Source organism: Marmota monax, unplaced genomic scaffold (genome assembly GCF_021218885.2).
Source record: "Marmota monax isolate L192 unplaced genomic scaffold, Marmota_monax_Labrador192_F-V1.1 WCK01_AAM20220418_F8-fsc00006, whole genome shotgun sequence".
NCBI lineage: Eukaryota > Metazoa > Chordata > Mammalia > Rodentia > Sciuridae > Marmota > Marmota monax.
Genome location: NW_026693712.1, coordinates 2,594,960 through 2,608,568, shown reverse-complemented (window position 1 = coordinate 2,608,568; position 13,609 = coordinate 2,594,960). Strand labels below are relative to the sequence as shown.

The 13,609-nt window shown below is 40.5% G+C and overlaps 1 protein-coding gene across 7 annotated transcripts in view; it reads left to right on the top strand.

Annotated features, from left to right (window-relative positions):
* Znf608 (zinc finger protein 608) overlaps nucleotides 1–13,609 on the top strand; it is a 107,219-nt gene that overhangs the window by 36,194 nt on the left and 57,416 nt on the right. For all 7 annotated transcript variants that reach the window (XM_046460235.2, XM_046460240.2, XM_058584206.1 and 4 more), the window contains one exon: nucleotides 7,156–7,411. In XM_046460235.2, the coding sequence (XP_046316191.1) occupies nucleotides 7,156–7,411 (256 nt within the window). The remainder of the gene's footprint in view (nucleotides 1–7,155; nucleotides 7,412–13,609) is intronic.

Sequence of the window (13,609 nt, the reverse complement as noted above, 5' to 3'; positions counted from 1 at the left end):
TCAGCCTCTGGAGTTGCTGGATTACAGGTGTGCACCACCACACCTAGCATAATAGTAGCTGCTGCCAGTGTTGTTACTACTATTTTTACAAGAAAGGCTGTGGACTTTGAAACCAGGAAGGTTTAGCCTTAAGTTTCAGTTCCTCAGATAAGTGGCACATACTGTTAGATCTTTAGTTTCTGCCTCTGTAAAATTGGGATGATGGGGAGTTAAAGGAGATGGAGTTCTGGTGCCTTAGACCCTTAGTGAGAATTTCCCCATGTTGTTTGTGCAACAGACTGTGAAGCATAAATTGCCCTGATCATGGTTCTGAAAAGTCTGTATCATGTTTAGGAAAGGCAGGATTAGGAATGACCACAGATATAGTGGTTCCAGGTTTGTCTGTTGGGTGGAAATTCAGATTTGATTAACTTGCAGAGTTTTTTAAGCCTCCCCTGCTTTGTTGATGAAGCAGTGATGTCAGGCAGATGCCAAGTGCAACTCTGGCACTGGTTACCTCTCAAGAGTAGTGACTTCTACTGTAGTGCAGTCTCTAATGCTTTTTAAATTAAGAGATGACTGTGGGCAACCTCATAAAATAGCCAAATACCAGGATATGGAGAAAATGTGAACATGAAGTAATCATAACTCAGAATGCACATAGAATGTAAAAATATTAACTGAGCAAAATAAAACACCTTTCTCCCTCTGGTTGTTGACAATCTGGGAATCTCAGGATTGAAGGGTTAATAGTAGGATGGGTTTGGAGATTTGTGGCAACAGATGGCAGAAACCCGGGGCCAGCTCCCTCCTGCAGGGTTCGGCCCTGACCTGGCCAAGGCAGGGAATCACTCTGCATTTAGGAGGCTTGCCTGTCTGTAGTGCTGGACTCCATCTTCTCCCTCTGCCTAGGAGCACTCTGTGTCTCATGCCATAGAGCCATCTGAATGTCCGTTGTTGTATCCAGGTGGAACAGGAATGCCCACTGGAACGCTCCCCAGCCCTGCCCTGGAGACCCCTCCTCATTTGCTGACAGTTTGCGGGTACTGAAAACCATATCTGGCTGACACTGTCAAATGCTCCAGTGATGAAAACCTGCCACCACCAGCACTCTAGCTTTGGAGCCGTACTTGTTCATCAGCACTCAGGAAGCCCTTGAAATAAGGTGAACAGAGAAAATATTGCCAGGACCTCTGCAGATTCCCCCCCCCCCCCACACGCCCTCTGATTGCACACACTAAGTGCCGCTATCTGTGTAAATAACCTTTTCTTCCCCACCTCCCTCTGTCCTCCCTGCTCCCCCCCTCCCATGCTCTTAGACTCTCTGGCGTGATAAATAGCCAGGCTACTGCTCAGCGTGCTCCAACACCTGGGAATAATCATGCAAAAATAACAGTGAGAGACTGCCGCGCGTCTGTTCTTGACATTAACTTTCCTCAGTTTGACAGGCTGCCACCACCAGCTGTTAGACTTATGGGTCTTTTTTTTTTTTCCTTTTCTACTGGAGATGACTGCATTCCTGCTTTCCTCTTTTGGGCTCTAATGGGTTACATCAGTGTCTCATCAAGATGACAGAAAAGAGGTCAGACAAAAAAACCGTAGCTAAAACTGGCCAGTTCTTTATTCTGGTCTCTTATTGTAGTTATTATTATTATTTGATCAATAATGCCTCACTGACTTTTAAATGAGGAATATCTGATTAGAACTATATTAGGGTTTCTCCTCCAGAAAGATATCCATAACCTCCTTTCTCTTTTTTAATTGTACTTTGTTCTACCAGATTTTTTTAAAAATGATTTTGGTTGTAGATGGACATAGTACCTTTATTTTATTTATTTATATGTGGTGTTGAGTATTAAACCCTGTGCCTCACATGTGCTAGGCAAAGCGCTCTGCCACTGAGCCACACCCCAGCCCCATAACCTCCTCTTTTGAACCATACCACTGATCTGGTTTTTTTTTTTTTTTTTTTTAGTTCAGGTTTCAAATGTATTTGTGATAATGATAATAACATTTACAATACTGTAGATCCTGTTTATTGAATGCTGCACTGTACCAGGCACTGAGCTAAGGTTATTTGTGGGATCTCACATTGTAGTCACATAGGTAGATGCTCTCTCCATTTTTGTCAATGAAGACAGAGGCTCAGAGAGATCAGATGGCTTGCTGAGGTGACACAGCTAATAGTCAGGGTGGGATTTCAACTCAAGACTGATGTCCACTGTCTTTTATCAGTGCCCTGCTTTTTGCACTCAGGCGACCAAGGACAGTCCCATGGATGTGGTTCTACCATACAGCTATAATTTTCATCTGTTTATGTGATGATTTGGTTAGTGTGACAGTCTTGCTCACTAAGCAGTTAGTCCATGAAGGCAGGGACCTGGTTGGTTTGCGCCAGCTCATTCTAGCAAGTTCTGTGGTGCTTGGCACACAGCACGTGTGCTATAATTGTCTATTGGGTGGATGTGTGATTGAGTTTAGGTAAGCAGGAATAAGGTTCGCAGTGCTTGAAAAGAGGTGCAGTTACAGATTAGTAGAAGGAGATTTTTGTAGTAGTTTAGAACTCTTCGGTACCTCTGTGGCAATCGCATCATTGCTGCAAAACTATAAAATGGGGGTGGATTAAGCCAGTCAACTGCTGCCAGATGCCAGTGTATGAAAGAAGCAATATTTCCCCAGGCTGAGCTTCTCTGGGTTAAGCCCCTTTTTCTTGTACTTTTTAACACACTTTAACCGCACTTAACCATGCATTTGGAGGGGATTATAGATTTATGTTAAATATAGTAGGATATAAAAAGAGCTTTGTAAGGTTGTGTGCAGGGTTATGGAACTGTAATATCAGACCAGGGACCTTTTTTTTTTTTTTAAAGCCAGTGTTTACTGAGCTATGCACTGCGCTGAGCATTCACTTTGCATGAATTATCTCATTAAGTCTTTGCTGCAACCCAGTGAGGGTAACTGTTATTATCATTCCCATTTCTTAGATGCAGACACCAAGTCTAGTAACTTACTCAGGGTCCCACACAGCAAGCAGAGATAGGGCCAGGATTTGAATCCCAGGTTCACCATCTACTAGGCTGCCTTCTGTCAGGGTGGTGTCCTGTGGAAATTGTTGCTACCCTCTGCCTTAACGAGCTTCATTGTTTGAAGAGATTGTGGTTCAGTTCATGGACCAGTGACCTGAAAAGTCAGGGTGCAGTCAGGTTGCTCTTTCGTAAAAGGCAAAAATAACTACAGAGCATCCTTTAAAATTCTGCTTTACATATAATACCACATATAGTAGATGCAGGTTGGTGGGTGACACCTTGAGACATACCCGAGAACTGAAACCTTTTTGTGGGGGCATCTTCCACTGGGGGCATTACCTGGAAGAAAGAATTGGCCACATTCTTTGAATTATTTTCCTCTCATGCCTCTTTGTCTCCCAGTGTATACTGAACTGTTGTAAATTTTCTGCTCATAGTATGCTACTCTCTGTGCACACTCCAACTGTCACTAGTGGTGGCTTATTGCTCTTACACAATAGGGACTGCAGTTTTCTCGCTGGGTAGATTGGTCTTGGTGACTTTCTTGGTGGAACATTCTATGACTGTCTCAGGGAAAGGCTGGAAGCACAAACTCAAGCTGCCTGTGCTGAGCAAGTCGATGGGAAGGCTGAAGTTCAGCCCTGGTGCTGATGCCACGGGGAATGGCCCAGCAAAGCACATTATCCAATTTAATTTTAAGATATAATGAAAATTCAGACCCCTCTCTAATGTTTCAAATACTGGCAAAAAAAATTGGAGCATTTTTAAAAGTAGCAAACCTCGCTAGGCACGATGGAGCATGCCTGTTATTCCAGCGATTTGGAAGGCTGAGGCAGAAGGATCACAAGTCTGAGTCCAGCCTCAGCAACCTAAAAAGACCCTGTCTCAAAAAAAAGATAAATAGGCCTGGGGGCTGTAAGGGTTGGGGATTGTAGCTCAATTGATAAAGTGCTCCTGGGTTTGATCCCCAGTACCCAAAACAAACCTCTAAAGCATACTTGCCAAATAAAACACTCCGGTAGTAGCTCTAATTCTCCACCTCCAAACCTCTTTTCCATTGGTGACCTCTAGAGAAGAGGGGCCTGCCATAGACCACATGGGTGGTCTTTGTACTTCACTCCCTCCCTAGGAAGAAGAGAAGGGGCTTGCTGCGGGGAGAAGGTGGGGTTCCATTTCCTCTTCTCAGGAGGTACCAGAGGTGCCCATCCAATGCCTTTGCTCAGTGGTATATTTGAGCTACCATAAGGAAAGCCAGTACAGGAAAGAACTAAGAGAAATTCACTTGGGTAAATAAAATATTTGAATCTGTAAGATTATTACCTATCAGGCTTGAGAGTTTTAGAGTATTATCATGTAGGATATTCATATTTATAGTTCAACATCTCTGAACCTTAGTATTGTCATTTTGAAACTTGTTGGATGGGGTTCCCATTTTCCATCTATAATATCACCAACATTTGGATTGCATAGTGATAATAAGCAGTTATTTTATTTGTAGGCGTATAGGATACCATGGCTCTACCCTCAAGCCAACCAGATTCTTCAGAAATCTGATATTTGGGCTGGGGTAGAGCTTGTTCTTAGCATGCATGAAGTCAAAGAAGAGGAAGAGGAAGAGGAAGAGGAAAAGGGACGAGGAGGAATTAAAGGAGAAAATTAGATCTTTGAAATTATATAAATATCATGAATAGTATGGAGGTGTATTCATATCCAAATAAACATAGGGATTTGGTCTAGAAACTGTTGTGATAGGATTTATTATCAACTTCAGAAGGTTGAGGAATACATTTTCTGGTTGAGGAAAATGGGCTTCAGAGGTGTTAAGGGACTCTCCAAGGTCACAAGCTAATTAGTATCAGAGTGGAGGCCAAAATCCTAGAGTCAACGTGTCCTGCCCCCTAACTTCTGTAGCATTCATTGCCCCATTGTGTCTTCATCTCCAAAATCAAGGAGTCGATGCTGTCTTAAGACCACTTTTTAATTTTATTTCATTTTCTTGTATATTCGTCTCTAGTTCTATTTGTTTTGTTTTTTTATTTTATGTATTTTTGTGGTGCTGGGGATTGAACCCAGGGCCTTGTGCATGTGAGGCAAGCACTCTACCAACTGAGCTATATCCCCAGCCCTCTAGTTCTATTTGTTATCTTGGTATTAATGGAGGCTCCGAATCAGGCCATGTAAAGAACACTTTCAGAATATTGTTCTGTTTTGTCCTTATAGTTTATATGCATAGTGTCGAATTATAGCCAGTTTACAATGAACTGTACAAATTATGAAGTTTTTGGGAGCCAGTAGAACTGATTATAATTTTCTTACTTTTTTTAAATTCTGAAAAATGATTCTAATCCCACACTTTTTTTTTAGTTGTAATAAAGACTACAAGGTAACATTGGATGTGGTTTTTTTTTCCCCCTTTGCTTATATTTCCTGCCTCAGAACCTCTCTCTTCATTTGTCAGCCCCATTTAAAAATAGGAACTATCAGTGGGAACTTTGATCCACATTAAGCTGCATTTACCCAAAATCATAAATCATCATATCTGGGGTTTGAACTGCAAAATGCTTTTCTCTCTTGGACTCTGTGATCAAGAATATATAACAATAAAATGCATGGAGTAAAAGAAGTTTTATGGCAGCTTTGAGAGCAGGAAATTAAGTTTCTTTAACATGCAGATGGGTGAAGGGCTGTTCTATTTCGGCTTGGATCACTCAGGCAAGTGAACGTCAGTTTATCATTTTAGTGAAATGCAAACTGCAGAAGTAGTTCCTACAGGCATTTGAACAAGGAGCCCACACAGCTGACTGCTTCAGCTGTTTAACTTAGGAGCACACTTCCTTATCTGACTCTCTTGGAATATATTCTTTTTGTTTTGCTTTATTGCTTTTTTTAAGCAACAAAGACTGTGATATTACATCTGTAGCCAAGTTACTACAGAGGGTAACTAGGGATATATCTGAACAACAGATAAGATAGCATTTTTACCAGAACAACCTTCTATGTGTCCTTTTAAACATGCATGATTTGTTAGCCCAACTGATAATGCATGCAAGGTGTCATCCTTTATATGCAGGTCGTATCTATGGGCAACATCAGGACATAGGATTAATCTGGAGTCCTAGTACAGGTGTGTTTTGTGTAGCTTTTCCCACAACCAAGAACCTGTCACCAGGGTCAAAGCTATTCTGTAATAGCTCCAAGTTTGTAAATGGATCAAAAGAAGGAATAGGTTGGTTGGTGATCTGCCTGTTTAGTATAGACATAGGCTTTGATTCATCATGCCAGACTTCTAGACTTACTCCTTTGTTGACCTCCTGGGGATGGGGGTGCAAAAGAGATATCTTTGCACCAGAAGATCTTGTACTTGACTGTCATTTTTATTTCCTGTATCGAGAAAGAGGGCTGCTGGGTTTTGGTTAAATTCATCAGGGATCTTGACAGGTGGAATCACTAAAGGATTTGTGCACTGGAAGAACTAATGTTCTGTTGAAGTTGAGCCCACACATTTATTCTCTTTTATGAATTCTGCTCAACTTTGCAATAGAACACTTAATTAGGAGTTGATGTTTAATACATGCTAATAATATCCAGTTTATGTGTTTCAGTGTGTGTAATCAAGTTTATATATTTTATATATTCAGCAGAGTAAGTTAATTTATTTTAGTGGTGATTTAATTCATTATGGTTTATAAAGTACTTTGAAAACAATTTTGGTCCATCTCCTGTACTTAAATGTCCAATAATGTAGGCCTTATTGTTTATTGGTATTTATTGGAGTTTATCATTTGGAAAAGCATATAATTTTGAAAATAAGATTTCAGTACAAGTAGGAAATAGTCTTAATTTTGCAACACATTTTTCATTCACATCTACTGAGACTAAACAGGTTGTTCATTGGTGAATTTAGAACATCAAAGGCCTGGCTATAATTCAGGAAGCTAGCGCTCTTACGTTTACCTTGTTTGGCATGAAAAAAAATACAATAATCATTTCTATTCTACTTCATATTTTGGCATCATTAAAACACTCAAAGTAGATTATAATTGCAAATGGAATTTGGAATGATGATGTATTCTAGAAGCGATGTAAACAGATTGCATTGAAAAGAACTCGGGAATGCAGCGCCTCTGCAGTAAGCCTGTCTGTCTTTCAGGTTGACCCCCTGTTCACAGTGCCAGCACCACCGCCACCGATTTCCAGCAGTCTCACGCCTCAGATTCTACCCTCCTACTTTCCCCCATCCTCATCCAATATTGCAGCACCAGTTGAACAGCTTTTGGTTCGGACTCGTTCCGTGGGTGTCAATACGTGTGAAGTTGGAGTAGTGACAGAGCCAGAGTGTCTGGGGCCCTGTGAACCTGGGACCAGTGTGAATTTGGAAGGGATCGTGTGGCATGAAACAGAAGAAGGTAAATACAATTTATTTTTCTTTATTTTCCTATGCCCTATACCCTGTGTTGTTTTGTTTCTGTCCATCTGTGAGGGGAATTTGTTTTGTGATATTCAGAGAGGAGAGAAAAGAGGCTTTTAAGGCTCTCTGAATTTTTGTTGACCTAAGAACTGTGTTCGTCTTCTTGTTCATGGATGCTTTTACCTTCAGGATGAGTTGGTGCCCCTAAAAGTGGTTCTCCACTTGAAGTGCTAATAGGGAAGAAATGTAAGAATCAGGGTCAGGGTAACCCTAAAAGGTATTCCCCTAAAAAGTATTGTGGAAGTTAGGAAGGGTGATAGATGTCATGTTCATTTTAGTCTTGGTGTGTCAGACAATCTGTCTGTCTTGATGTGATTGCTTTTGTGATATGGAGGCTTATGTTTACCTTCTGGATGGAGCAAAGGTTCTTGTACCTAGCGAGGACCATTGTCATGATGTGGTTGTGGCTGGTTGGTGCTCAGAGCTAATGGAGCCAAGGTCAAAGGCATACACCCTAGTTGAGCCAGTCATTTCTTCTGTGGCCAGAGACATGAGACCTTTCCTGCCCCTTAACTCAGTAAGCCTTTTGGCAAGTGCAGTCCATTAGTCATGAGGGAAACAAGGTACAAGAGAAATGGATTGATGTGTCATTGCTATTGGAAATATAAATCAGTGCATGTGCCACACTGGTAGTGGATCCACATTAGAGTTGGCCACGTCTCATAGCACATGGTCATCAGGTACAGGGTATTTCAGATGGCTTATGTCATTAACAGGCCAACAAATACTAAAAACCAATTGCCAAGGATTGAGAAGCCACCCTGATTCCTTCAGAATAGGTAGAGGAATATAAGGAAGAAGTACATCACAGAGTACACCAAAGGGAACAAAGGAAAATGAAGAACTGGGGGCACTTTTTTTTCCCCATTTAAGATAAACTGGTCAAGTTTAAAGGGGTTGGCAGTTGCGAATCACTGTCATTTGTAAGATTAAAAATCGAGATGAGAGTAACAAGAAGTGTCCGAGACTCAAAATCATTCATTAGGTTCCCCCGAATCAAGGCAAAAATTTGAGGGCCAAAATTCAAAGGGAGAAGATAGAATATATGTGAAAGAGACTGAGTGGGTGGGAGTGGGGAGTAGGTGGGGGAAGTAATTGCTGGGCAAGAAGTAGCTCAAGCTGTTTCAAGATAGAAAAAAACAAAAATTTTTCGATAAGGCTTTGAATTCCACTTATTACATTACTCTTGTATGATATGTTTCATAATTAGATAAAAAAAATTGTTGTGGACAGTGCCAGAAAGAGAGAAAAAGACTTAATTACACAAGAAAAGGAAATGAAAATAGTAGCTATGGTGTGCTTTCTTGTTTGCTTACATGGAAGTGATGGTTAAAATTTACTTTTGGCTTTAGAAATTTTGGGGTTTTTCATCTTCTCCCTCATTATATTTTTAATTGGGGTTTTTTAGACATTCTGGGAACCAATTTAAAACAATACTGTGAAACCACATTGGGAGGAATTGATGGTAAGAGGAGCCAGAATTAAATTGTTCTTAGCTTGCTTGTCTATTTAGGCACCCCTCCCCCAAGCGCCAGGGCAAGCTTCTGTCTGGTCACCTTCCCCTGAGTTGTGCACAGTTTTGCCTTCTCTTGGATTTTTCCCTGGAGCAGAAGTGGTGGGAAAGGGTTTCAGAAGGATTCTTCAGTGTGAAAAGTATAGAAAAGGAGTTGGGACATTAGTAAGATCATAGTTAATTAGGTGCAGCTTCTTCAGGGACACAAAACAGATTTGGAAGGAGCCAGGAGTTAACTTCCATACACTTGAAGTCAGCTTTTCTTGTACCTGGATAATTGCTCACTGGAGTGAAGTGCTGTCTCCCCATTTCTTAGCTGTGACTTAGGCTCATCAGTTCAGTGCTTTTCATGATTTTATTTATTTAACTGTGGGCTAGGACTGAGTTCCTGCAGTGTGACCTCACTGGGTGATGTTGTAAAATTAGCCACAAACTTTCTGGGACAGCTTGGGTTGTTTTTTAGTTTGCTTAGAAGTCTGTTTAGTTTCAACTTTTAACCTTAACCTCTAATAAAAGATAGGATTATTTAGAAAAATACAGTCTGTCTTTAAAACTGTAGCAGTGCGTGAGTTGAAGCCGAATTCTGATACTCTAGTCATATGTTTGAAGAGCCGAGGTATGATTACTATTATTTGATAATGATATATATAAAGCCTCACCATTCCATACTGCCCTCTGAAAAGTCAGTCTCCTGATTCTGATGTACCTACTTTTATATGCTGTCTTCAGTCTGTCTCTGTGGATGTCTTTTGTTCATTCATATGGTGGACCCAGCCTCCGAGGGCTTTCAGGCACCGTACGTAGCAGAACCTTGGGCAGCTCTCAATTTCTCTTTACTGACCCACATTTTCCAGGATTTGGGGATGTATGGATGTTTTCCATGATGATAATAAGGAGCTGGAGATGTTAACAGAGAAATTTTTGCTGAATAAAACTAAACATGACTCCATAGAATTTAAGAGCTCATCTTGGTGACTGCCTGGGATATAAGATGTGTGTTTAATGTGCAACCATTTTCTAGAGCATTCCATTTGCATTCTTTTCTCAGTACAGTGTATTTAAAGCCTTGTACCAACTTAAAAATGAAGCCCACTTGACCATTAAATTTTCCCTTTTGGGAAAAACAGACATAGAACAAATACATTTGGAGCCAGTTATTTGGCAGAGCTTAAAGACGTCGTTTTTGGGGAAAAGAGAGTGAAAAGTAAGATACAATAGTTTGATAGTATGAAGTTTCACTAAACAAAGAGCTTCGAGTGGAGCTCTTATAAAACTGTCAGGTGCTTTGACTAATGTTCTGTAGATTGAGCTGGGTAAAATCCCTTCCCTGGTGTTTTTACATCGAGGGCATTGTATAACTGGTAGTGTTTTTTGCACAAACCTAATTTTTTATGTGCATTCATGTGTGTGAAAGTTGTATATGTGTGTGTATTTTAAGGTTCTAGAATCTTAAGAGTTCATATTGAAAGTCTTTGGGGAATGTTGAATATTCTCATGGTTTTCTTGGCTGTGGTGGGGAATAGTGAGACTGGAATGTGAAATCCCTATTTAACACTTAATTGTTCCTTGTGCTTGGAATTCCTCACTAGAGGATGGTTCTTTTACTCACAATTTTTGAACACCCCCACCCCTTGTTATTGCCAGTACATGAAGTCCTGCTTGTCTGTAAGAACTAAATTGTGTTCTGAAATAAAGAATTACTAGTGAAGTTCCCTCTGGAAAAAATTAGTGAGTTTCAGACCATGCTTAATAGGAGAGCAAAACTATTACTACATTTAGATGTTTGGTTTTTCTACTCTGATCTTTCTTTAAGGTGAATGCATAGGAGCAATGATGTATTGTACAAAATTACTCACAGATGTTGGAAAGAATTTCCTCAGTATTTCATTCCTGACATTTGGGACACACATGACTATGTATAATTATTTGTTTGATTTTCTTTCTTTTTTTTTTTTTTTGAGAAAGAAAAAAGCATGGTATATAGTGCAGTGTGTATAAATGCATATGTGTTGAACTTGGCTTTTTAGCTCTTGTGAATGTGTTGTCTTTTTGTATTTTATTGACTCATATTTCTTGGGGGGACTTAACCAAAAATATTCTTGGTTCAACTAAGTCTATAGTCCATTGTTAATGATGGTCTTTTACCCCTGCTCTGACAGTATCATTCCCATCCCCTCTAGTCTCTTAATGATTAGGCAAAGCTACTGAAGAAAAAGAAGTGAGGGAAAGAAACCTGGCATTTGCCAATGATGGCCCTTCAGACATCTATAGGTTATGGGACAGTGGTTCTCACTACTGTGCCTTTGAATTACCTGGGGAGCTTTAAAAACATGCAGACGTCCAGGTGCCACCACAGCATTTCACTAGTGGGTTTGGTGACCTGTCAATGGTGTTTTATCTGAACCGTCCCAGGTCACTCTAATGTTGAAACACAGTTGAGAACTACAGTCTCAGGTCAAGGTGGAAAGCTGAGCCGTCTGCAAGTTCCTTGACCATCTGTTTCTTTCCCTTTAAGGAAATCACATGTATTATTGCTTCATGTTCCAAAGTATAAAATGGTCAGGTCACCTGCTTATTTACCACAGAGTAGGTAATGCCAGTCAAGATGCTAAAGTGTGGCAGATGAGCCTGGTTGTCTAATGACCATTGAGAAAGAGGGTCCAGCCTTAAACCTCAAGGTGAATGCCACAGAAGATTTGAGGGGCATCTTGAGTCACTAATTGATACCAATCTATCTAATTTATTAATGTGGTGGGGATGGTCCTTACTGTTGATTTCTCCAATGAGCCAGACACGATAGTTTCATTTCTGTGTGGTCTCTGCTGCATGATTTTTGAAGTAGTTTAGAAACCCATACTAGTAAGGGAAGTGGTTAAGATAGCAAAAAAGAATTGAACTCTGAGAATCAGGGGGAGTTTTCAGAGGGGATGATGGAAATTCAAATGGCAACTTAGGGTAGGGAATGTGATTTTAATGGGAAGACTTGGCACCAGGTGTGAGAGGAGGGAGGTTTGCCACCTCATAGGACGTTCCTCACGTGGTGTTCTATGTGTTCAGCTTCCAAGAAAAGAAAAGTGATTTGGGGAATTAATGTTTTAAAGGTAATTAACTGGAGAAATAAATGGTTCTTTTTTGAACCACTAGAGATGTCCTTAAAAGTCTTCTGTTTCTTTTCTATCTCCAAAGTTATAACTGTGTAGTATAAGGGAGTTTTAAACTAATTTATTAAAAGGCAAATGATCCTGTGTAATTGAGGATGGATTTAACATATGGTATTGTCATTCCTGTTCTGCAGTATTTACTTACAATCTTATTACTTCAAATAAAACATTTCTTTTTAAAATTTTGATTACCTTGAGTAGAGATTAAACATTAATCCAGGCTGAGTTTGTGTTTTCAGCAACTAAGCATGGAGTTTGTGCAATAATTGTTCAGAGCGAGGTATTATTTATATCTCTGGGATTTTATAAATTCAACTTTGACTCACAAAGGGAGTAAGTTGAACAGTGTTAACTTGTGTATTTCATTACACCTCACATTAGGGATTATCATAACCACACGCTATGGGGAGCTTTGAGATGGCCAATGGTTGGTGCTCTCTGTAAGTGCTAACTGGGGGTAAATCAGCCCCCATTCAACAGGTGACTTTGTTTAAGATGAGCATAGTTTTATCACTGTGATAACAGGAAAAGGGGTCCAGTCTGGATTCTTACCAGAATGCCACAGAGGTTTTGAGGGACTGAAAAAAACTACTAGTTAGTCCTACCCAGTATATGGGCCATCAACTTCTCTCTTACCTTCCCCGGGCCACCTTGCAGTGGGGTTTGCCCATAAGAGAGTGGATTGATATATCACTGGTGGCAGCGCAGCCCAAAGGTGGCCATGTCCTTCCAAACAGCACATTTACTGCCCACTTTGCCAATGGAAAAGGCACACCAAGTTGAAAAATCAGATCTGCGTGTTTGCTGGACCACAGTGGTGGATTTCTTTCCTTCCTTCCTTGCTTCTTTTTCCTTAAGACAGGGTTTCTGCCATGCTGGCCAGGCTGACCTCAAACTCCTGGGCTCAAGTGTTCCTCTTGCCTCAGCCACCCGAGTAGCTGAGACTATAGGCGCACACCAGTGCCAGCAAACACTTTTTAAATAAAAATACAACCTTTAAGGATACATAATACACAACAACAAAATGCACTGAAGTATTTTCTTTTTTAAGATGAATGAAAATGTTTTCAGCTTTTGACAGTATAAATGGAGAGTGGGTCTTCACGTGGGCATACAGTAGACCATAAAGACCTATTGAATGAAGGAGAGGAAAAGGATGGTAGAGGTTTCGTGGGCTTTGGGCCATTTTCCTGGTTTGTTCTGCTTTACTCCTGACACTACTTGTTTTGTGCTTTCCCAATGAGGTGATGTGGCCAAAGTTTGGGTAGCATGAGTGAATGTGTTTCGCTACACAGCAACAACACACATGGTCACTTTACCTCTTGCCAGTGTGAAAAATGTGCTGCTCTAAAGTAGGATTCAGCTTACTGACTTTAGGCCAAACATTTAGTTTCTGGTTCATTTGGGGTGTGTATGTTGGTAAGGTGACATTGGGTGTTAAGAGATGCAGCAAGAACTTTCA